The sequence below is a fragment of the Macaca thibetana genome, chromosome X, assembly GCF_024542745.1.
Source record: "Macaca thibetana thibetana isolate TM-01 chromosome X, ASM2454274v1, whole genome shotgun sequence".
Lineage (NCBI taxonomy): Eukaryota > Metazoa > Chordata > Mammalia > Primates > Cercopithecidae > Macaca > Macaca thibetana.
This window is the reverse complement of record NC_065598.1, coordinates 105081514-105104856: the sequence shown is the minus strand read 5'-3', so window position 1 is coordinate 105104856 and position 23343 is coordinate 105081514. Positions and strand designations below refer to the sequence as shown.

The 23343-nt window shown below is 39.7% G+C and overlaps 1 protein-coding gene across 1 annotated transcript in view; it reads left to right on the top strand.

The window, feature by feature from the left end:
- The window catches only part of GUCY2F (guanylate cyclase 2F, retinal), a 111042-nt gene that overhangs the window by 3566 nt on the left and 84133 nt on the right, over positions 1-23343 (top strand). Inside the window, exons 2-3 of the mRNA XM_050775226.1 lie at positions 2434-3254; positions 13624-13925. Coding sequence (XP_050631183.1) covers positions 2525-3254; positions 13624-13925 — 1032 coding nt within the window. The 5' untranslated portion in view covers positions 2434-2524. The remainder of the gene's footprint in view (positions 1-2433; positions 3255-13623; positions 13926-23343) is intronic.

The following is a 23343-nucleotide window of genomic DNA, read 5'->3' as shown; positions in this document are numbered from 1 at the left end:
CCAGGAAACTAGTGTGTTTGGGGAAGAAGACGCATTACATCAGCCTTCTGGCCCTGTTGCCCTGAATAGGGCTGTTTCCCATATAGAGCTGTCCTCACTGTTGCCCATTCCTAGTGGTCAAAAGAGTGAGGCCTATAAGGACAGAAATATCATGTAGTTCAAGATCCTTGTCACAATACAGACCAGAAATAGAGACCCTTCCTATATTACTCCAGATAATGAGTGGCTCCTACAGTGTCCTGGCTCCCAAATTTTGCCACGGCAGAGAAAAGAGGGAAGCCGGAAGAAGCTGGGAGGAGAAGCATGTGGCTCTTGACTAAAGCTCAGCCTGGGTTGTGAGCTCTTTGAAGCCTGAGTTAACACCTCAGACCTCTACCATCCTGTATCTCACTCTTATGCATTCAACACAGTGCAGAGAATAGATTTAAAGTTTTGGAAGCAGGTTAGACTAGATTATCTTTGAGGGCCTAGGAATAAATTTGAGGCTTTTATGCATATAATCAGCCCAGAATCATCTTTCCACTGTCCCCAAAGCAAAGTTAGAAGTCCTCCGCCATCCCACACACCCCTCAGCCATTGGCTTATGTTGTTTTGTGAACTGTTTGCTCCCCCAAGACTTTCTTGACTCTCGTTCAAATCAGCTTTCACCAATATATGAATGTTGGGGCATACTATTTGTGGTAGGTCTTTAAGATTCACTAGATATGCCTCAGATTGGTCTCTTCAGGAGTCAAGGTTTCTCATAAAATTAGGAGTGAGAGTCAAGATAATAACCAACAGGGCTGGCACAGACAGAATTGTTGCTGCCCATAAACAACCAGTTTGACCTGACTGGCGCACACCAGCACTGATGATCAGCCCTGAAGAAAGCTATGCCATTATTTTGATCTTTGATTAGAATTAAGGATTTACTAAGGATTCTCCTTATTAACATCTCCCTGACCTATCTTTAAGTGTTGTGGGGTCTCGGGGTTTTGTCCTTTGTCTTCTTTCTTTACTCCACAAAAGGCATGTTTTAAATTACCCTCTGTCAATTGATTACACTCAAATTTATAACTCTTGTTCAGCTTTCTATTGAGAATTTATAACTCTTGTTCAGCTTTCTATTTTTTCCTAGGCCTTCCAGTATGTGATATTATCTACTGGATATTGCCACCTGTTGACCAATTCAAGATCTCTATCAAAATGCATCATCTCTCCCACCTCCTTCCTCCAATGTTTCCTATCTCAGAGACTTGTGCCATTTTCCAATCAGTTTCCTAGGTCTGAAAAGCTCAAAATCATCCTAGAGTCCTGCTTTCTTTTCACTTACCTTCTATATCTTGTCAGTCACCAAGTTCTTGTTATTTCTATTTTCTTAATCTCCTTGATATTTGTAATCTTGGAGGAAATGATCCCATTCCTCTAGGTCTTCACTACCACTCTCTTGGTCTGTCATCATTTCTCATAGGGATTATTATGATGCACTCCAAACTGGTCTCTCTGCCTCCAGTCTTGCTTTCTTCCAACTCATTCTCCACATTGTTGCTAGAGAAATCCTTTAAAATGGAAATCTGATAATACCATTTCTCTGCTTAAAGCCATTGGGTACACTATTAAATCATGGCATATCTTGGTGATCTGGCCCTTGCCTTGTCTGACATCACAGACTCAAGCAGAACAAATGCTTTAGAATTCTAAGAATCCATATATATATAATGTCTCTCTCTCTCTCTCTCTCTCTCTCTCTCTCTCTCTCTCTCTTTACCTCTGGGTCTTTCTGCATGTTGTTCCTTCTGTTTGGAAGGCTCTTAGCATCTTAGCACCAAACTACTCCTGCAACCTCATTCACCTGGCTAACTTTTTTTCCGTACTCAATCCAGAGAGACTGTTCTTCCTCCCTCCTCTCCTCCCCTGAAATCTGGGTTTAGGTGATCCTCTCTGTCTCTCTGTTTGGGCTACCTCAATCAAAGCACTTTTTACTCTGCATTGTCATTATCTGTTTACATCTGTTTCTCTCCAAGAGAACTGTATGGGACAGAAAAATAGACATATTTAAAACTATAATAATGATACTATGTCTAATATAATGCCAATGACTTGCCAGGCTCTGTTATAAGCACTTGCTGTGTGTTAACTCATGTGCTTTTCACAACACTGTAAGGTGGGCAGCTATTACTGAAGTTGAGTAAACAGGAATTGGTGATAAATTGAATGTGGGGGAAGAGGAGTCTCAGTGATTTCCAGTTTTCTGAAAGAAGCAAGTGGGCAAACAGTGGATGGATGTGCCATGTACTGAGATAAGGGGTACGGGAAGAGGAGGAGTTTTGTCAGGATGGGGGAAAGAAACTTTTAGTTTGGGCACTACCATTTCTTCGCCATTCTTTCACAACCGATTGTTTCCAGAAGCTTCAGAAATAATGTGAGTAACAAACCTTTTCCTCTGATTGACAGGCATTTGGAAACACCACTGTCCGTGTCGGGAAAACAGAATAACTCTCCAGTATCTCGTCATTAGCTTGCTGGAAGCAGCTAGAACAGGGCTATGTTCCTGGGACTCTGGCGTTTTTCTCGCCTTGTGCTCTGGTTTGCGGCTTTCAGGAAACTGCTGGGACACCATGGCCTTGCGTCCTCCAAGTTCCTGTGGTGCTCGTGCCTCCTGGTTGTCATGTACCTTCCGCAGCAGGTGTGGACACTCCCCTACAAGATAGGGGTGGTGGGCCCTTGGGCTTGTGATTCGCTGTTTTCAAAGGCCCTGCCTGAGGTTGCTGCGCGATTAGCCATTGAGCGAATCAACCGGGACCCATCTTTTGACCTGAGTTACTCTTTTGAATATGTGATTCTCAATGAAGATTGCCAGACTTCGAGGGCCCTCTCCAGTTTCATTTCCCACCACCAGATGGCCTCAGGATTTATTGGACCTACCAACCCTGGCTACTGCGAGGCAGCCTCGCTCCTGGGAAACAGCTGGGACAAAGGGATTTTCTCTTGGGCTTGTGTGAATTATGAATTAGACAATAAAAATAGCTACCCGACCTTTTCTCGGACACTCCCTTCTCCCATTCGGGTGCTTGTAACTGTCATGAAATATTTCCAGTGGGCTCATGCTGGAGTCATTTCCTCAGATGAAGACATTTGGGTGCATACAGCCAATCGAGTCGCAAGTGCTCTGCGGAGCCACGGCTTACCTGTAGGGGTCGTCCTGACCACAGGACAAGACAGCCAAAGCATTCGGAAAGCTCTCCAGAGGATTCACCAGGCAGACCGAATTCGCAGTGAGTGCTTTCTCCGGTTGAAATTTAAACGTGACTTCAGGGAAAGAGATTACAATCTCCAAAAGGTTTCCTACCCTTACACCCTAGGGTAGCACATCCCTTCCCATTTCTTCACACATTTGCCCTTTTTCACTCACACTCAGGTCCCAAGACTGCCCTGCTTCAACAGAGCCTATTTTATGAACTGAATAAAAGTACAAAGAACTCTGTGCTTCATATGCCTGTGGAGGCTAGTGCCTGCTCTTAGCGCCTGAGTGAAGGATGGTGTCAAGAGCACTGTAGCCATACATCCTTTCTTTCTGCCCTTAGGACCCTGGTAGCTTCAAAAGTGCCAAAATGGTATGGGGAGGTGAGGGTCTTCTTATGGCTTCATTTTTGTTTGTTCTAGTCACTGAGGAGAGATTTACTTTTGACTCCTTTCTGGATACTTTCCTTCAAAGGTACCCAGTGTCCTTGTGGGACACTTATTTAGAATCTGTCTTCTCTGGACTCCAAAATGTCCATACCTTCTGCCTCTTCTCAAAGCAGGGCTTTTCTTTTTGCAGCACACAGCTAGTTGATATGGAGGGAACCTAGCTGATGAATGAAAGCATATTAAAATGAGAAGACTGTCTAAATTTTAACAGTTTCCCCTTCCAATGGAAGCTTAATGTTCAAAGATGATTCTTGCAGAGACAATAGACCAAATGTGAAGCAAAGGACTTGACCCACTAAAGCTATCATTCTCAAAGTTAGTTGGGTGGATTTTGGCAAAAGGGGGCCCTTCCTGGTCCTCTTGAATCAGATCTCTTTTACTTACACTTATGGCAAGCCCTTGTGACACCTGGTTTTGATTTTTTTCTATTCCAATTTTTTAACCTCCATTTTACCTTCCTCTGGAGATGGCTATGATTCATAGAAACACTGCTCATTCCCCCACTGCAGCCACTCCACCACTTTAGGACAGATACCTCAGAAACTATTTGACAAACTGATTCCTTCAAGGATTAGTCCTGGTCCCAGTAATTTCCTTAAAATGAGTTTGTTAGAGAATGGTGCAGCTTTGGCCTGGCCTATAACCAGAAGCCTGTTTTAAGTTTCAAGTGGCTTCAGTATTGGACCTTAATTATGATGATTACAAGAGGATGAGGGCAAGAGGAGTTTTTAGTTCCAGAACTACCGTAATCTGCCTCCAGCTCCAGTTGACAAGATTCCGTGATGTTTAGTAATCAGTGTGGCTCTGATTACTTCATAATAGAGCTTGATACTTTCAAAGCAGAGCATAGAATTATTTTGAAAGATATAAAATCATTTGCAGGGAGGAGCCATGCCAGGAACAGGCTAATATATTTAGTATCATAACTTTATAATATGTTACAAATCTTCTTGAAGCCCAATGTCTCCTGCAAGTTTATATTCCATGAATGTTTCACATCCCACCCATTTGTATACTTTGAAATGACATTTTGGCCTCTACCATAAAATGTTAAATAAATACAGGCCCTGAAGCTCTTTAGGCTGCCAGACTGAGAAGAATTAGGATTGAGTGCTAACCACCCACAACCCCTTTGAGGCAGGGAGGAAGCAAATGCACATATTATTGTCCTACCATTAGAGATTCCTTTAGGTCAAGGGTTCTCAGTCTGGCTGCACGCTAGAATTACCTGGACATCTTTTCAGGACTACTGGTGCCACAGTGCCACCTCCAGAAATTCTACTAGAATTCGTCTGTGGTGGCTCCCAGCAAAGGTATTTTAAATAGCTTCCCAGGCGCTTGTAATGTGCAGCCAGAGTTGAGAAACGCTGCTTTAACTTAATAATAATGCAAATAAATATTTCTCACTTTAAGTTCCCATTGTTTTAATATGACTTCGCTTAGTCAGATTGTTTTCTTTATTACAGTACAGATCTGCTCACTAAGGGAATGGAAATTTTGAGGATGTGGAGAAAAAAACTAGAGAGGATGGTTATGGAGCAAAGGAAGACCTTGAATAGCAAGTACAGCAACAGGAAGTGGAGGAGGGATTCAGAAAGAGAGATAAAAGGGAGTGAAGACAAAAGCTCTGCACTGCAGGATTTTCCTTTGTTTTTTGACAAAACATAGGGAGATTCAGATGAGGCATGCTGGGACCTCAGTGACATGAGTCAGAATGTGGGTGGGGTGGGGGCAGGGGAACTGAGCCATAGGTTAGGCTGTGGCCTGAGTACAACCTCAGGCAGCTCATTGTGCTTTGTTCAAAGGAGTGTGTAATACCCATACCTGGTACAGGCACATGTCTGTATCTGAGGGCATGCCAACTGGTGGGTGAGGTGTAACAGAGGGAATGGTGGAAGGGGAGTGAGTGTTAAAGTAAGATAGACATTGCCCTTGTTGTCCACTTGATCATTTGTTGAAAACAATGCCCCAGCCCATGGAAACATGTAAAGCAGGATCCAGAGAATGAACAAAAATAGATTATCAGAGCTTTAATTAAGTGGCCTAAAGTTCAGGGCACATCTTTGGTCCCATTAGAAAATTGGAGATTTGGTGAGAAACTGCGCCAGAAGCCAATGAGTACAGATTGGGTCAACATAGCAGTGAGGAAGACTGCAACACACCATGCATGGCACATACTAGATCACAGCTTTAGCTACTTTTCCAGCTCTTCTCAACTGCTGGGACTGAGAAGAACTAAACAGACGATAAACTTTTTGTGTGACTTCATCTGAGAAGGGCTGAAGAAGGCAGAGCCTGACTTCTTCCCTATTTTGCTGGATATGAGGCTGCTTTTTAACATTGTGGACCCCCAAGCAAACCTTCAGAGAGGAGCTTTTGTGACGTGCAAAACACAGTGGAAAGGGACCCCTTCCTTTGGAGGGGCCTAGAAATATTTGGAAGTAGTAGAAATAATTGAAAGGTTTTTTTTATTTTTCATTTTTTTTTATTATTATTGTACTTTAAGTTCTAGGGTACATGTGCATAACGTGCAGGTTTGTTACATATGTATACTTGTGCCATGTTGCTGTGCTGCACCCATCAACTCGTCAGCACCCATCAACTCGTCATTTACATCAGGTATAACTCCCAATGCAATCCCTCCCCCCTGCCCCCTCCCCATGATAGGCCCCGGTGTGTGATGTTCTCCTTCCCGAGTCCAAGTGATCTCATTGTTCGGTTCCCACCTATGAGTGAGAACATGCGGTGTTTGGTTTTCTGTTCTTGTGATAGTTTGCTAAGAATGATGGTTTCTAGCTGCATCCATGTCCCTACAAAGGACACAAACTCATCCTTTTTTATGGCTGCATAGTATTCCATGGTGTATATGTGCCACATTTTCTTAATCCAGTCTGTCACTGATGGACATTTGGGTTGATTCCAAGTCTTTGCTATTGTGAATAGTGCCGCAATAAACATATGTGTGCATGTGTCTTTATAGCAGCATGATTTATACTCCTTTGGGTATATACCCAGTAATGGGATGGCTGGGTCATATGGTACATCTAGTTCTAGATCCTTGAGGAATCGCCATACTGTTTTCCATAATGGTTGAACTAGTTATTTTTCATTTATTTATTTATTTTTTCTGATCTGTTCGCAAAAGTAGTGATGGCATTGCCATGTGGCAGTGGCAGTGATGGTTGTAGTGATGGTGGTAGTGGTGTGGGAGGGGAGAGAAGAGCAGCCTATTACTGGCTGGTATGACACTTCTGATTCTTATAAATTAATATTTCCAATTAGGAACTCTCATTGGCACCTTACTGGAGTTAGAGGAAGTGTCTTTCTCAGAGACAGGTCTAAGTTACACTTACATAATATCAATGCAATGATATATTTAATAGTAGGTAATAATAGCAATAATAATAGCCATGGGCTCTTGGGTGGGGAAACAGCAGAGGTGTTACTATATGCTGCCATAGAGACAATAAGAGCAACCATACTATTACTTTACGTGTAAACAGCTCTCTACATTTTACAAGACATTTGCACATAGATCTCATTTAATTCTCAGGATTATCCAGGAGATAGGCATTTTCTTTCAAGTTTTACAATATCTGCGAGTCTCACAGTAATAAGCACATAGGTGTAAGCACTATCAACACCAAAGAAAGAATAAATAAATTCTCAGAATAGGGGGATTCAGTCTCTCCCAGATTCTCAACTCAACTCTCTTAAGCCTTGGGAGCAACTACCAATTTTCTTTGCTTCTGACAAAGTCAAATAGGAGAGATATTAATCAAAGACGAAGGCCTTAATTTATAGTCAGGGCTGCTGTATGTGGCTATGTAGGTTGTGCCCTGCACAAGGAAACCTAGCTGATTAGACTTGAGGGCCAAAATCCAGTCCACTCTCTGCTCCTCAAACCATGAGCCCTGTTGGAAGTTTTTGTCCAATGGCACAAAAGGGCATTTACTCACCAAGCAAGGCACCTGTAGGGTTGCATTCATTCAGAAGGGGTTCCTCTTCTAATTCCTGCAAAGGTTAGCAGGAGGCCCTACCTGCAGCTCTTTAGAGAACTTTTCAAATGGCTATTCTAAGCCCTCTTTTCTCCTCATCTTCTTGCTGATCAGCCCTGTGCTTGGCTGATTGTGTAATCCTTTCAATTTGGGCTTACCAGGATGTTGGACCATTTGGGATTTCCTTTCAATCCTTCCAAATTGGGAATGCTTCATTACAACATGATGTTAAGTAAATATGACACCATTGGAATAGCTTTCTCTTGTTCTTCCAAAATTAGATACCTGATTGCTATCTTATTGCCTGGGACAGAATGGCTTCTTCTCATTTATTGAAGATTCTTGTGTATAAGAAAAAGATAGCAATAAAAATAATGATAACAGTTAATATTTATTGGGAGTTTACTATGTGCTAGTAATTTTTCAAGGGCTTTGTATGGACTATGTCATCCAATAATTGCATCACCCCTATTAAGTAAGGGCAATTATTGTTTACCTATTTTATGAATAAGACTTCTGAAGCTAAAAGCGGTTAAATAACTTACCCAATGTCACACAACTGGTGAATGAGAAAGCCAGGATATATATTCGGAGTAGTCTAAAGCAGTGGCTCTCAAATCTCAGTGGGCATCAGAATCCCCTGGAGGACTTATTAAAACACAGATTGTTGGGTTCCTCCTCCAGAGTTTCTGGTTCAGGAATGCTGGGTGGGGCCCCGGAATTTGCATTTCTAATACTGCACATTCTCAGGTGGCACTGATGCTGCTGGTCCACGGACCACACTGAGAACCACTGGTCTAATGCTAGACCAATACTATACTACCTCCCGTCCACTTGTGGTATGCTCCTGAAGCATATTCACTTGAGATCCTGTGTTCTATATGTGGCATATAATTCAGCCCTTCCACCTTTCTTTCGTAACGTTTGGACCCATAGATAAAATTCTTTCATCTGCCTCAACATACAGGTGTTATCCCTGTTTTCCTATGCTAATAACAACAGTGATACTGATAATACTATGATTAGGAGTCTTTGCACCAATAGGGAATTTGGTATAGGATTTGCTATAATGTAACACCAAATGTAAGTAAATATAAATGGCAAGAGGACCACTTGCTTTCATGAATGGCAAATGATCACTAATGATCAAATTATTGAAGACTTGACACAAGAGGAAATCTCTAAACATCTAGACTTCTTGCATTTGAGAGGCCTTATGTATATAGCTGTTTAGGAAAAACAGGAGAAAACATATGTTTCAAGGTATGGAGAAATATAAAACCTTATCTCAAGCTGGACAGCAATGTTAAGGCAACAAATGCAATTGCAATACAAGTTTGAGTATGGAAAAAGCATAGTCTGATGTAGATGGAATAGTCTTTGAATGTTATATTTGTGTGCCATCATGCTGAGCTACTTGGACCAGTTCAACACCAGTGGTAGTTAAGTAAGTGGTAGCTTCAGGACTTATGGCCAAAAATGCGTGGGGTGTCCTTAGCTGATAGAGATACCCACACATCCCCTAGTGTAGTGTTCTAAAAGTCTACTTTGAGGGCCTCCTGCACTGAGTCACACTTGGGGATAGGGCCTGGGAAACATGCATGTTCCAGAGCCTCCCACCTTCTTCTTACACAGCCATTTATTAGGCTGGGTGGGAGAAAACTGAGAGGGAGAGGGTAGGAATGTATTCTTTCACAATATAGCCAGATAGGAAAGAATCCTGAGAGAAGATGAGACTTGGGATAAATCTGCATGCTGCCCTCCTCCTCTGGTCTGCCTCCCCTCCCCGCCCTCTTAGCAACTGTTAAAATGAATGACAGTGATAGGAAATATCACAAAGGGGTTACAATAAAGAGCAAAGACAGTACAATGGGGGGTGTCTCTGTGGTTTGTGAGCAATATCGATGGCTCACAAATATGAATATGGCTCCTAAGGACTTCTATAGCAGCAGCAAGTGGAATCATTTCTATCTCGCAAGGTGTGAAACTGGGCCCAGTTTCCTCCATGGAGGACACCATAGTCAGTAATCTGAGAGAAATAAAGTGCCCTTTGCCCTTTCAGAAACACAGTTACTCTCTCTCAAGAAAATATTTGATAGAATATTTTAATTTAGGAAGAGAAATAGGAATTGAGTGACATGGAAATTGACTTCTCCCGGAGTTTCATGACATTTCCTGCTGCTAGTGAAAGAAAGGGTCCTAGACAGCCTGCTATGGTTGGTGCCACAATATGAAGACATAGACGCTAGACAGCTCAAGTAGCTCAGAGAAAGTGCTGATGTCATATCCTGGTGAGATGCGATCTCAGAAGGGTGTATTTCCTGGTCCTTGTTTTGACTATAAAGTAGCTTGACAGGATGGAAACTTACCAATTAGTATTATTCAATGACCACCTGTTGACCCAGGCCTTGTTTAGGATTTAAGGTTTCTGTACACTAATCCTTTCCTGACAACAACTTACAGGTCAAATCCCATTTTAATGAATGTAATTTTAACATAATAAAACTATTTAGTAAAATTATCTTGTAGAACAGATGTATCTACAAATCCCTGTTCACGAAGCACTCAATCTATTAAATTAAGATGCTTTTGTTTGAATTCAGTATTTATGCTTTCTACTTTAATCATGTTCAATGGCAAAATCTTGCTAGGCAAAAAATAGAGAAGCCTGTGATTATTCCCTCTTGAGTTTCTTATTTCTTCTTCTATAAAATGATGGGGACAGGTTGGTCTACTTGGTCTTAAAGGGTCTTTTCAGTCATAAAACTTTGGGCCCTTTGAAATATGGTCAGTGTGGGTCAATGAAAGAAAAATAAAGCGGAGAGATTCAGGGTTGAGGGTAAGGTACTGGGCATAGTTAATGATAGTAGGCATGAACAACAGGTATGGCAGTATCTACCTGCCCAGCAAATATCACTTCCAATTGTTCCTCCATCCTAACAATCAATATATGCTCATATCTCATATCTCAAGGAACGCACAAAAAATACCCAAGTGTACAAGCTCTCCTCCTGAAGAGGCTGTTAGTTTACAAACATTCATCTAAACAACATTCATTGTGTGCATAATATGTACAAGGATATGGAAATAAATAAGACACAGTTCCTGACCTCAAGGAGCTCACAGTTTGGTAGTAGAAGCTGATATAGGTAAATAAGAGCAACAAATCTTGTAAGTGCCAGGGTAGAAATCATCTCAGGGTAAGGTGGGGGCTCTAATCCAGTGTCACAAGTCAGTTTCCCTGGAAAGCAGCCTGTTAGATGGAGCTTTGAGTGCAGGAAGCTTATTTAATGAGTATTTTCAAGGAGAACACCTGTGAGGAAGAGAAGACAGTAGGATTGGGCAGAGAGAATTGAACTGCAGTGCAGCCACAACAAAGGCCTCAGCCGGTCTTAGGGGGCGCTCTAGAACTGGTATGACCCTTCAGAGTTGTCCAGAATTGAGATGAGGAGTTTGGGCTCTTCTACCTCCATGTGGAATAGTCATTAGGTTCAGTTGCACCCACAGAAAGGGGCACAGTGTGTAATAATAATTGTTTAACAGTCAGATCTTCAGAGTGAAAAAAGTTCTGATTTGTAGTGTTTGCTGATTTCCATAGTGAGGTCACTCCCACAATGGTCAATTTCAAGCTAATAACATGATGTTAACTAGCTCACAAAATCTCTGGAAGTTGAACCAGCAAAAGTGAGCCCCAACACACTATTGAGATCATGTAACCTTGAGAGAGGTGCTTTTCCTTAGCTGAGGCCAACTCTCAGAGAAAAATCACCTATCAGCTGCTAACACACCCAGCAGCTAGTGGAATGAGTGCTTCAGTGCTGAAGTGTGTATCTTGATGGCACATCGTAATAGCACCTACTACATGTAATGTATGGTAAAGTATTTGCTGTATTGCAATCAGCATCAAACACTAGTTCTATTTAACATTTTCCATGCAGTAAAGTCATTTAAATATCCCTTTAAGTAAATTAAATCAAATTGTATCACTGTTGAGTAACCTTGAACAAATCACTCAATCTCTGATTTGCAGAAGAAAGATGCTAATACTGATCTACTTGCTGAGGATACTGTTGGACAAACTGGCCAACTGAAGCCTCTGACTAAACTCCCTGTGACTACGCTAATTTGACCAAACTAATTTATTTTTAATGGTTCAGCCAAATGGAGAGAGTGAGAAGTCTTCAGTTCTACTTTCTCTTTCTAAATCCAACTCTTGCATTGTCAAACATCTCTGGCACTCCATTTTCCCATTATACAATGTGTGATTATAAACAAGTAAGGCTGAATTCCTTGTGTGGCTCATGCACTAGCTCCAAAGATATCCTTTGAGAATTCTAAGGAAGGTCTGAGCATCAGAATACATGAAGAACCTCTTAGTGTAATTATTTTGAAGGAGTTAATGGTCATTTGAAAACTCATGTCATGCTGTGGTATGTGCATATGTGTGTGGTATGTTTAAATCAACTTCATAACTTATTAGTTACATTTTACAAAATAAAAGGTACCAGCTCTAGCTCAAAGGGAAACTTTCTAGGGGTGCTTAACAAGTGTAAAAAGGTGTTTGAAAATAGATGAAACAATATGTAAATGCCAAAGACAAGTCATTGAATGTAGTTAAGCACCCTTAGTTCTTGAGATTAAAGTTTCCGTGTAAACATGTATAATTAATATTTACCAGTAGCAATAGAGTCTTTGCCTTTCTTCAAGGAGCTCAGAATACTTGCCAGGCACTATCTAATTAAACTACTCAGTGTACCTGTAAAATGCATTGGAATCTGCGTTTTAAAGATGTGGGCACTGAAGCACAAGTGGGCTTAAACTAAACTTATTTAGCATGCCAAGGGCAAAATTGGATATAAGACTTTCAGTCTCATGATCTAGCTGTCATTTTTCAACCGTGGCCCCCTTGAATCCACTCTATTCTAGCATAACCTTGCCAAACAACATAGTTTCATAAGTCTAGGAAGAATTAAATTGAGTGCATAGTAATTCCAATTACAGGGAAGTTAGGTTTTAAAAAGTTGAACAGCTCACCCATAATATTATAGAGAGTACATCCTTAATCTGAGAATCTGAAATCCGAAATGCTCCAAAATTGAAAACTTTTGAGCACCAACATGATACTTAAAGGAAATACTCATTAAAGTATTTCAGATTTCAGATTTTTGGATTAGGGATGCTCAGCAGGTAAGTATAATGCAAATATTATACTTAATATCCTAAATCCAAAAAATATCTGAAGTCTGAAGCACTTCTGGTCCTCGATAGTTTGTATAAGGAGTACTCAACCTGTGGTAACATTTATAGGTGAGGGAGTTAGTGCTTTTCATTGTCTATAATAACCTTAGTAAGGATGAGAACACTTGGTCAAAATGTATTAGAGTGCATGTTTGTAGGAGATGGACAATAAAAAGCAATAGTGGCTGTGGTAACATCTCCCATCCTCTCTTACTATTCTCTCTTCTAATTCTTATGTATATAGTAGCTACTATTTATTGGGTGCTATGTACTAAGTAAATGACTTGTCTCCTTTCTTCAATCATCACTACCACCCCGTAAGTACCTATTGTTATCTCCATTTTATGGGCGAGACAGAGAGAGGTTAAGTAATTTAAAAAAGGGTACACAGTTAAAACTGGTGGTGTTGCGATGTAAAGCTGATTTTTCCAACCTTAAAGCCTCTTTTTTATGTTACTCCCCATTTATTATACTAGTTCTTGTTCCTGTCTAGGTATTAGGCTCTGCAGCCTGTAGGCATCTCTCTTGTCACTGTCCCCAATCCAGAGTCCATGAACATACCTCAGCCTCAGCTCAGGACAACATCTTGCTTATCTTGGAGGCATAAGAAACTACTTACAAATTGGTTAGAACACATTTATTTTTCCTCTCTGTAGTTTTTGGTACTGTGCTTTACTAGCAGATTGCTTCCATAACCTCCTTGCTTTGTTGGTTTCAGTAATCATCATGTGTATGCATTCAGCTTTGATTGGGGGAGAGACTCAGACGCATCTCTTGGAATGGGCTCATGATCTGAAAATGACTGATGGAACCTACGTCTTTGTTCCCTATGATGCCCTGCTCTACAGTTTACCTTATAAGCACACCCCCTACCAGGTCCTAAGGAACAACCCAAAGCTCCGGGAAGCCTATGATGCAGTGTTGACCATTACAGTGGAGTCCCAAGAAAAGACCTTCTATCAAGCCTTTACAGAGGCAGCAGCAAGAGGTGAAATTCCTGAGAAGCTGGAGTTCGATCAAGTAAGTAAACATTCATAAGTTATCATGAGCTGAGAACCTAAAACATCAGCATGGTAAATTATTTTCATACCAACAGTCTCAATTCCATAGGAGATCCAATCAATGGCAGGCAACCACAGACAAATTAAAAACATCTTTAGTTTGCTGAAAACATTTGTGAAACAAAGGCATATTATTTGAGATTTTTTTCTTTTATCTTTAAGCAGCCCATGATGACATTATATAGTCAGGAAAAATAAATATATTTAAGAACAGAGCAACAAAACTTTAATATATACTAGTGCTGTTCAAGGGAGCCTAATAAAAAGAACTCCTGTTTGTGGTGTAAGTTCTGAATTAATTTAACAATAAGGCAAAAGAGCTAGTATATAATAAACTATTACCTTTATTTTTGATAACTCTGGTATTGGAGGATATGGCTTCTACCTGTAGGCATTTGAGCTTCCCAATACTGAACCCAAGGATTAAACAAACTTCTCCATCTGGTCAATGGCATTGCTGGACCACTGCAGTCCTGCCCCATGAGGGCAGGCCTTTTGTAAAATGTGTAGTCTGGAGAGGAACAGCAGAGCATTTGCTTCTTGTAGGTAGTCTGCTCCCAAGAGAAAGAAGACAGGAGGGGCTGAGCTACACATACTTAGTTCTCCTTCCAAACTAACCAGTCAGATTAATTCGTTTCTCCTTTGTGGGGAGGAGCGAGTAAGTGGATGAAGACAGGCCACTTGGAATGGGGAAGAAGTCCTCCCTTCTGATATACAAGAAATAGTATTTATATATGTGTAGATAAATGTATGTATAGGCATATTTCAGATTCCAATCATAGCCACTGAAGGCTTAGAGAAAAAAAAAGGAGTGAGGAGGGGAAGAAAATAGAAAAAACAACGGAGAGCAAAGACAAAAACAAAGAGGACGAATACAAAGAAGACGAGGAATACAAGAGGAAGATGGGGAGACAAAAGAAGCCATTTAGATGGGAAAAAGTACAGAGGGACATTTCTGTACACTGGAGGCCAGATGTAGAAAGTAGGCATTTTCAAAAGTACTTAGAACAACATACATGTAAGTTTAACAGCGCTGGCATTTGCTAGAATACTGTATTAGTCATATTGCTTCCAGCTGTAAGTAATAGCTCAATACAAAATGGTTTAAGTAATAATTCGTTTTCAAAATTTGAAGATAGGAGGGCCCCAGGGTTGGTTAATTCAGCAGTCAATAATGTCATCAATGAAACATGTTCTTTTCATCTTTCCACTTTACAAGCCGTAGCATGCTAAACTTGCCCTCATGAGCTTGTTCCTCTTATGGTCCCAAGGTGGCTGCCACAGTTCCAGACATCACATACAGGTGGAAATGTCCAGAGGTGAAAGTGGAGGCTGTCTTTCCCTTGTATCTCTTTTTAAGAGTGAGGAAATCTTTCCCAGAATCTCCCAAGCAGACTTTTTCCCATACCTTCTTTGTCACAATTGTGTCCTATGCCCATGCCTAAACCAATAATCTGGAAGGAGGAATGTGACAACTGTGATTGAAAAGTGTGAACAAAATATATAGCTGCTGGAAAAATGTGAACAAAATTGAGATTCTGTTAGCAAGAAAGAGGCTGTTAGGTAGGCAGCTGATTGTGTCTGATATTCATATTCTTTTTTATCTGTCCTTTATTTCATCATCCTGTGGGCTGCTTCTCTGTCTGAATAGTGATTCAAATGAAATTTAGGTTTATGTATCTCTTTCTGCTTGGAGGATTTATATCAAATATTTTTCTGATTCTTGTTCTAATAAACAAATTAATAACAGAGATATTAACAGTGCTGGATTTGGACTTTATTGTTACTGATAAGTTTATAATAAGTATTACTCTCTTTTAGGAGACACACACATGCACACACACACATAGCTGAAAACAACTGGTCAGTTTAGTAAAGAATTGCAAAACTCCTCAAATTGCTGAGAATGGTTGGTCAAACCTGTTGTTTGATGTGTTTATAGGCAAGCAACTAGATGGTGAATTTTTGTACTTTTTAGCCAATGGTATGGCATCACATAGATAAAATTAAAGTCATCTTTCTATTTTAATCAAAGAATCAAAGGAAGGAGAGGGTGTATGTGTGTGTGTGCGCACATGTATGTGTATATGTATTGCTCGTATATATATGAACAGGTATTTTGATATAAAAACTCAGACCTTCTCCTCTTGATATTTGCGTCAATCCTTTTGAGCTTGTGGAAAACATAAGGTAATTAAGGCAAAAAAAGGTGCCATTAGCTTGGTTGCTAGGCAGCCTGCACTCTGCTTTACACAAGGAAATAGAATAGCTACAACAAAGAATCCAGAGCTTATGAAAAAGCCTGTTTGGATGCATTTGTACCCCTCAGTTTGCAGGTGCCCAGTCTGGACCTTCATAACTGAAGAATGATAAAAGGGTGAGATAATTATCTTCATGTCTCTAATAAACAAAACCCCCACTTTCCCTAAATTATCTTGCTCAAAGGTGCTTTAGAAGGCAGCCAGTATAGCAGAAACTGCAAATGTTAAGGTTTTAGACAAACTTGGGTTTACATTCTAGCTCTCACTTTTACTAGCTGGGTGCCCTTGGGCAAGTTACTTAGACATTTGAGCCTCAGTTTCTCCATGTGTAAAATGGATTTGTGAGCTATATTTTCTAGGACTACTGTGAAAATTAAACAAAGTAACATGTAAAAAGTGACTATCAGAGTGCCTGGCTCACAGCTACCTTTTTTTCCACTTTTTCTCCTTTGAGGCTAGGATGACCTTATTGATTGGTGGTGACCTAGCATCTAAGTTACAATCTGACTTTAGCTTCCTACTCTCTTGAAGTTTTCTGATTACTGGCAGAGAGTCTCTCAGTATTTCCAGCTTTCAAAATTATAAATGGCATATTCTCAGATCAAATTATGTAGTTTGATATTTGCCTATCCCTGGGCTTCTGTTTTTTGTTCCCTATTTGGTCAACAGGTCAACAACTATTTATGGAGCACCTGTGATGTGCTAGGCACTACGCTGAACCCTAGGTAGAACACTAAACAAGACAGACGGGTTTCTAGCAATGGTATATTAGAACCAGTCCAGAAAAGCTGATTTTGTGCATCTTTTCCCAGCTCTGCATTCAGTGACATCAATTGGTAGCTTGAAATCAGGCATGATAGTAGTTACACCACAGAAACGGGCAAATGCTACAAATAAGAGTTTTTTTTTCCCTCTCCATATGGCTGTTGTCAAACACTTATTAGCACATCACTCATTGCCACCCTTATAGACCTTAAATTTTAGTGAGAGAGACAGATAATAAATGGTTAAGCAAATGCATTAACAGGATCACTGTATTTCTCCCTTGCCCAATAACTTTCAATGAAATGGAGATTTCTATATACAAGGAGCATTGCCTACAGCAGTTGTCTGCAACATCTCTTAATTTATACCCTTGCTTCTTTAACAAGTAAAAAATGAAATGAAGAAAAAGCTATCAAAGTGATACATACACATAGTTTTAAAAGTCAAGAAATGCTAAAAGGTTTATATAAATAACAAAGCAGTCTATAAGGCCTTCTTTCTTCCCTTCATCAGAAGCAACCACTTTCATATTTTTTTAGCTCTTTATTCTGGTATTTACTTCTATGTTTCTAAATGCTATGCTGCTACTGGTGACTCTTGATTAATCAATTTTGAGCGTTATTTGTTGCATTACTATTATAGTTGAGGAGCACTCTTAGTTTTTTTGTAGTTCCTTACTCTCTTTTAAACCTTAAATATGGTTATGTCATGATTTATAGTTAAATCCACATTTAGTATTTTTAACATAGTACCTAGGTAAATATCGTTTATTGCTGATCCACATGATATACTATGGTTATAATTCTTGTCACATGTAACTTTTCATTTTTACCAGGGTTAATAATTGCTTTATTTTTTAATTTGCTTACCTTAATTTGAATGTCTAAGTCTTTCCATACTTTCTGATAAGGCTGTAAAATCCTCTCAAAACAATTTTATACATAGTAAAGCCTATTAAATCTCTTATCAATTTCATTTGTTTTTGCTGGGGCTCTCTGTCTTCCTATTCCAATCTAAACATGTTGCTCCCTAAGGCTGCTGCACAACTATTAATATTATGCTAGTTTTCTATTTTCATAATTCTTAAATGTCTCTTTCTCTTCTCTGCAGGATCTACTGTTTTATGAATCTCATGTCCTATTTTCTTGGTTTAATCTGTCATTTTTTTGGAGCACACCCTGTAGTAGCTTTTTACAGGAGGTAAATTTTTGAGATTTCGCATGTCCGAAAAGTCATTATTTCATCTTCACTACTGATTGATAGTTTGAATGAGTATATAAATCTAGGATAGAAATCATTTTCCGTCAGTACTTTGAAGACACGTCACGTTGTCTTCCAATTTCCACTGTTGGTATTGAGAACACTGATGTTATTCTTATTCCTAATCTTTTGATACAACCTATTTTCATTCCTCTTTATCCCCTCAGAAACTTTTAAAATGTTCTCCTTATTTCTGATGCTATGAAATTTCATGATGACGTATGAGTCTTTGACACATAATATGCTGTATTGGTGGAGGCTTTCAATCTAGAAGCTGATCCCTTATGAGAAATTTTCTTCTCTTGTTTATTTGTTAATTTCTTGAAGAACATTATCTTTCTTCTCTCTGGAAATACTATGAGATATGTAAGATATAAGATGTCCTTGGTTGATCTTTTAATTGTCTTATTATTTATCTTATATGGTCCATATTTTTGTTTTTAGTTTTCCTTCCTGGGAGAGTTTCTCATCTTTGTGTTCCAACACTTTTACTAATTCTTAAGAATGATTTAATTATGTTTTTAATTTCCAAGAGTTCATTCTTGTTGTTTGATTATTTTAATAGCATTCTGCTTTTGTTTTATCAATACAGTATTTTTCCTATTTCACTGAGGTACTCATTATAGTTCTTTTGACATTTTCTTCTGCTCTCTATTTTATCTGTTTTTTCCTCAGTTCCTATTTTTTCGTGTTTTTATTTCATGTTGAAAGTTTTCCTTAGATGTCCGCAGATTTGAAGATTTATGTGCATGATGGATATATTGACAAGTGGGCTTCAGTACAGGGCAATTGGCTAACCTGTTGCTTTTTGTTTGCTTCTTTTGGTCAATATCTGTATGCCTTGGCTTTTGAGGTAGTCTTTTTCTTCAGAGAAGAGTCTTCTAATCTTCTCGGGAGTCATAATCATAGCTGTCAGTATTCCAGAAGCAATGTTGGGAGGAGACTGGGATTCTCACCATTAAGAATGAAAACTTTGGCCCGGCGCGGTGGCTCAAGCCTGTAATCCCAGCACTTTGGGAGGCCGAAACGGGCGGATCACGAGGTCAGGAGATCGAGACCATCCTGGCTAACATGGTGAAACCCCGTCTCTACTAAAAAATACAAAAAAAACAAAACAAAAAACAAAACAAAACAAAAAAAAAACTAGCCGGCGAGGTGGTGGGCCCTGTAGTTCCAGCTACTCGGGAGGCTGAGGCAGGAGAATCGCGAGAATCGCGTAAACCCAGGAGGCGGAGCTTGCAGTGAGCTGAGATCTGGCCACTGCACCCCAGCCTGGGCGACAGAGCCAGACTCTGTCTCAAAAAAAAAAAAAAAAAAAAAAAAAAAGAATGAAAACTTTAACTCCATCACTGTTTTTTTGTGCTCCACCTCATTTCCAACTTCTTTTTTGTCTAGTGTCCCAGCTCTGGAGCTACTCTGAATCAATTTAATCTGTTTCCTGTAGACATCTGCACCTCCCAGTAGAGGCGGGTATGGGGGATGTCTACATGTTTATTACGCAGACATTCAAAGAGCTCTCCCTCTTTTAGTGTTTGGCCTCACCTTCACTTCTACAGTACTTGGTGGTTGTAATTACTAAGTCTTTCCAGGATTCTTACGGGGCAGATCTGCTTGTTGCTTATCAATAATTCCCCTCTGCAGGCACTTAGGTTTGACTGTTCTCCACTTTGCTAAATCAGTTGCCATGTTTGTAGCAAATTTTTATTTTCAGATTCTGTGGTACAGGGTTACAGATGTTTCCTGATACCATTAGATATGGAGATTTAGTGTTTCTGTTCCTTGTTCTCTTTGTTTGAGAGTGATGTTTGAGAGGAGAAAGAGAGTGGAGTAAAAAAAAAATCTTGATTTCATTACGTTTAATAAGGAAGAATATGGAAAGTCATAAAGGAAAAAATAAGTCACGAAAGGGTGCATGTGATATTATTTTACTGTTGAGTTCACCAAAGCCTATTAATTAAGTTAGTAAGTATTTATTAAGCTCAGACTTAATATGAAGGTTAAGATCATGGGTTTCGAAGGCAGACTGCCTCAAGTTTATTTAAGCTCTCTATGTCTTCTTTTCCTCATTTTAAAAATTGAAAATAACAATAGTACCTACCTAACAGGGTTCTTGTGAGGATTAAATGAATGAACACACTACATAGTTTGCCTGGCACCTGATAACCCCTCAATTAATGTTAGCCATTATTATTATTATTAAAGTTATTATTATTATTATTATTATTGTGGGTCAGGCACTCTGCAGGGGATATAATAGAGATCAAAATAGAAATGAGATCTTTCCCCCAATGAAGGAGAACAGTTTTTCCATTCAGGTGCTAAGGAAATTGGATCTAAAATTGGGACTCTAGTACTTCTTGGTCACCAGTTCAAAACTAGGACAAGGGACTTGAACACTATACTTCCAGGATGATGTTACCAGAGCCCTATGCTCCTCTTCTGAAATGCAAACAATAGCAGCTGTTGTATATTCAGTGTTTACTCTGTACCAGGTCATTTACATAAATGATCCAATGGAATCCTCAGATAACGCCTACAAATTAGATATATTAACATCTACATTTTGTGGTTGAGGAAACTAAGGCTCAAGGTAACTTGCTCAAGGTCATACAGCTGGCAAGTGGCAGAGCTGGGATTCCAACCCAAGGCTGCTACCAGATCCTGATCATTTAACCACACATTAGGCTTGTGTTTTATTCCACTGTGCTAATAATATCTAATGCCAATGCTTTACTCAGGCAAAGTAACATTGCTAAGTGACTAATACTTTGATTTGAATAGATTTATTGAATTGTTTTCCTGTAATGTAGGTGGTACTAGGACCTTATGTGGACCTGTGAAAAGAGAACAATAAATCAGAATAGAGAGATTTGAGGGGTGGGCACACCAGTGATGAACTTCCTAATTTGGTCTCAGGATGATTGGGCAAGGATTATAACTTTGTACCTTTAAATTTTGGCACAAATTAGACTTCTGAATTAGGGTTTGATGCTTGCATTCTTCCTTTTCATTGTATTCTCAATGCTTGTTTTCAGTTAAATTCTATTGGCCACAAATATATATGGCTGGAACACACATTTTGGATATTTTTTCAAATGTACAGTTATTTGATTAAGCAAAGGAAATCCTTAGGATTTCTTAGCAAACTTGGGGACCTTATGCTCGTTATTGCTATTGTTTTCCATTACCCTAAATATGGGTGCCTGGCAGGGGGATGCTAGGCTGCAGCAGATGTGTTTAGGACTGGAACATTCCAGAATGGGGCACACCAAACAAGGTTGTCAGAAAAGGTTGCCTGCAGCTCACAGTGGCTAAGATTGTCTTTCTACCCCATTCTATACAAAATAAGGGTTTTGTGTTGATGTGCATCACATCAAACACATTGGTCTTTTATCCATCTCTTGGCTATGCCCAAGGGTTGAGATCATGCATTATTGGAGGTACTGCCTTTAATAACAAGAATTCAATTATCATTTGGTTTCTTGATCTGTGCATGTGCCTGACTTTTTGTTCATAATTGATGTGCCATTTTGTCCTTCAAGTGATGGCTTTTGAAGCTATGCATGTTTTAATGTACACTTCTGAGGACAAAATTCTTGGGAAGCCGGTTTTGTGTCTTCTCAGACACAGTAAATCTGAACTGATGGTAGTCAACTTAACAACAGCACAAACCATTATACTGAACAAATTCAGATATTACTGTTCCTGATCCAAACCTTATTCTCTTGGATAAAAACTTTAAAAGCCTAGGGTAGAGCTATCTAAAGTAACAGAATAAAAACCAGTGATACGTTTTAATTATCATTCATAATTAATTATTTCAGGTTCAGGTCTATAGAGTAGGCAAAAACAATAGGCTTAGTCATCAGTGGTCTCACCATTTTGGACTGCGATGTCAACAAGATCATCTCTCTGACAGAAGTTCCCGCTAATTCTGTCTTACTTTTTTGGAGCTTCAGTGAGAAGCTGGATAGAGGCCTGTAGAGAATGCTTCTTCTTCCCGTGTTCCACCTTTTACCTTTTCTCTTTCTCATTATTTGTGGCAAGTGCAACTAGAGACCTTTTGTGAATGATGCCAACAGAGTATGCCCTTGATGTATGGGAAGAGGCAATTCCCTTTGCTGAAGGGCACAATGGGTGAAACAGGAACTCAAACCAACTACAGCACAACTCCAAGGCCTCGAAGTGACAGTGGACCATTGTGACAGCCCCTCTTTTGCAAGTGAATGCTGTTACTATAGCTATGCTATAAGTCTCTCTACCATAGTGTTGTGGCTGTGAGTACATGTGTTGTCTAGGCTAGAGAATCCTGAAGAACAGGTTTCAGTTTCAGTCATCTTGGGGAGTTTCTGTCAGTCAGCTCCAATAGGTCAATCAGAGCACAAAAGCCAGCACAGCCTGGCCAGCTGAAAACCCAGTGTGTTGGAGAAACTCAGAGTTGGGAATGTTGTTTTTGAGTTTTAATCTTCACTTTTGGCTGTAGGTAGATGCAGTTTTCTTTCCCAGAAGGCTCTGTGCCTTTCAAAACAGAACACTAGCATTCTGTTTGCTTTCAGGAGCTTGCTGCCCTGTTTTTTTTTTTTTTTTTTTTTTTTTTTTCACTTATTTGTTTTACTAGTATTGATTTTATACTCCACTTTCCATCCTTCACTTATTGTCATAACCTACCAAAGCCCCCAGAAAACAGTCAGGGTTTTGCAGAAATTCCAAAGACAATCAAATAGAGCATCCAAGAATGTCAGGAGGGGGAATTAGTGAAAACCTCTTAAGGGAGCTCAGCGTGCGCTAGGCAACTAAGTGTGGATACCTTGGTGGCAGCACATGCCATCCATTCATGATCTATTTCTACAGAGTACATCTTGAGACAGAGTGATGAAGGAAGATCATTGGAATAAAACCCTCTGGAGACTGAGGTATTGATTTCTGCTCTGCTAGTAGTTAGCTCTGTTATGTGCGGCAAGGTTTTGGCCTGAACAACTAGAAGAATGGAGTAGTTATTAACATAGATTGACAAGACTAGTTGTAGATGGATCAGGAGGATTTGGGGTGAATATCATGAGTTCAACATTGGGTATGTTGATTTTTAACATC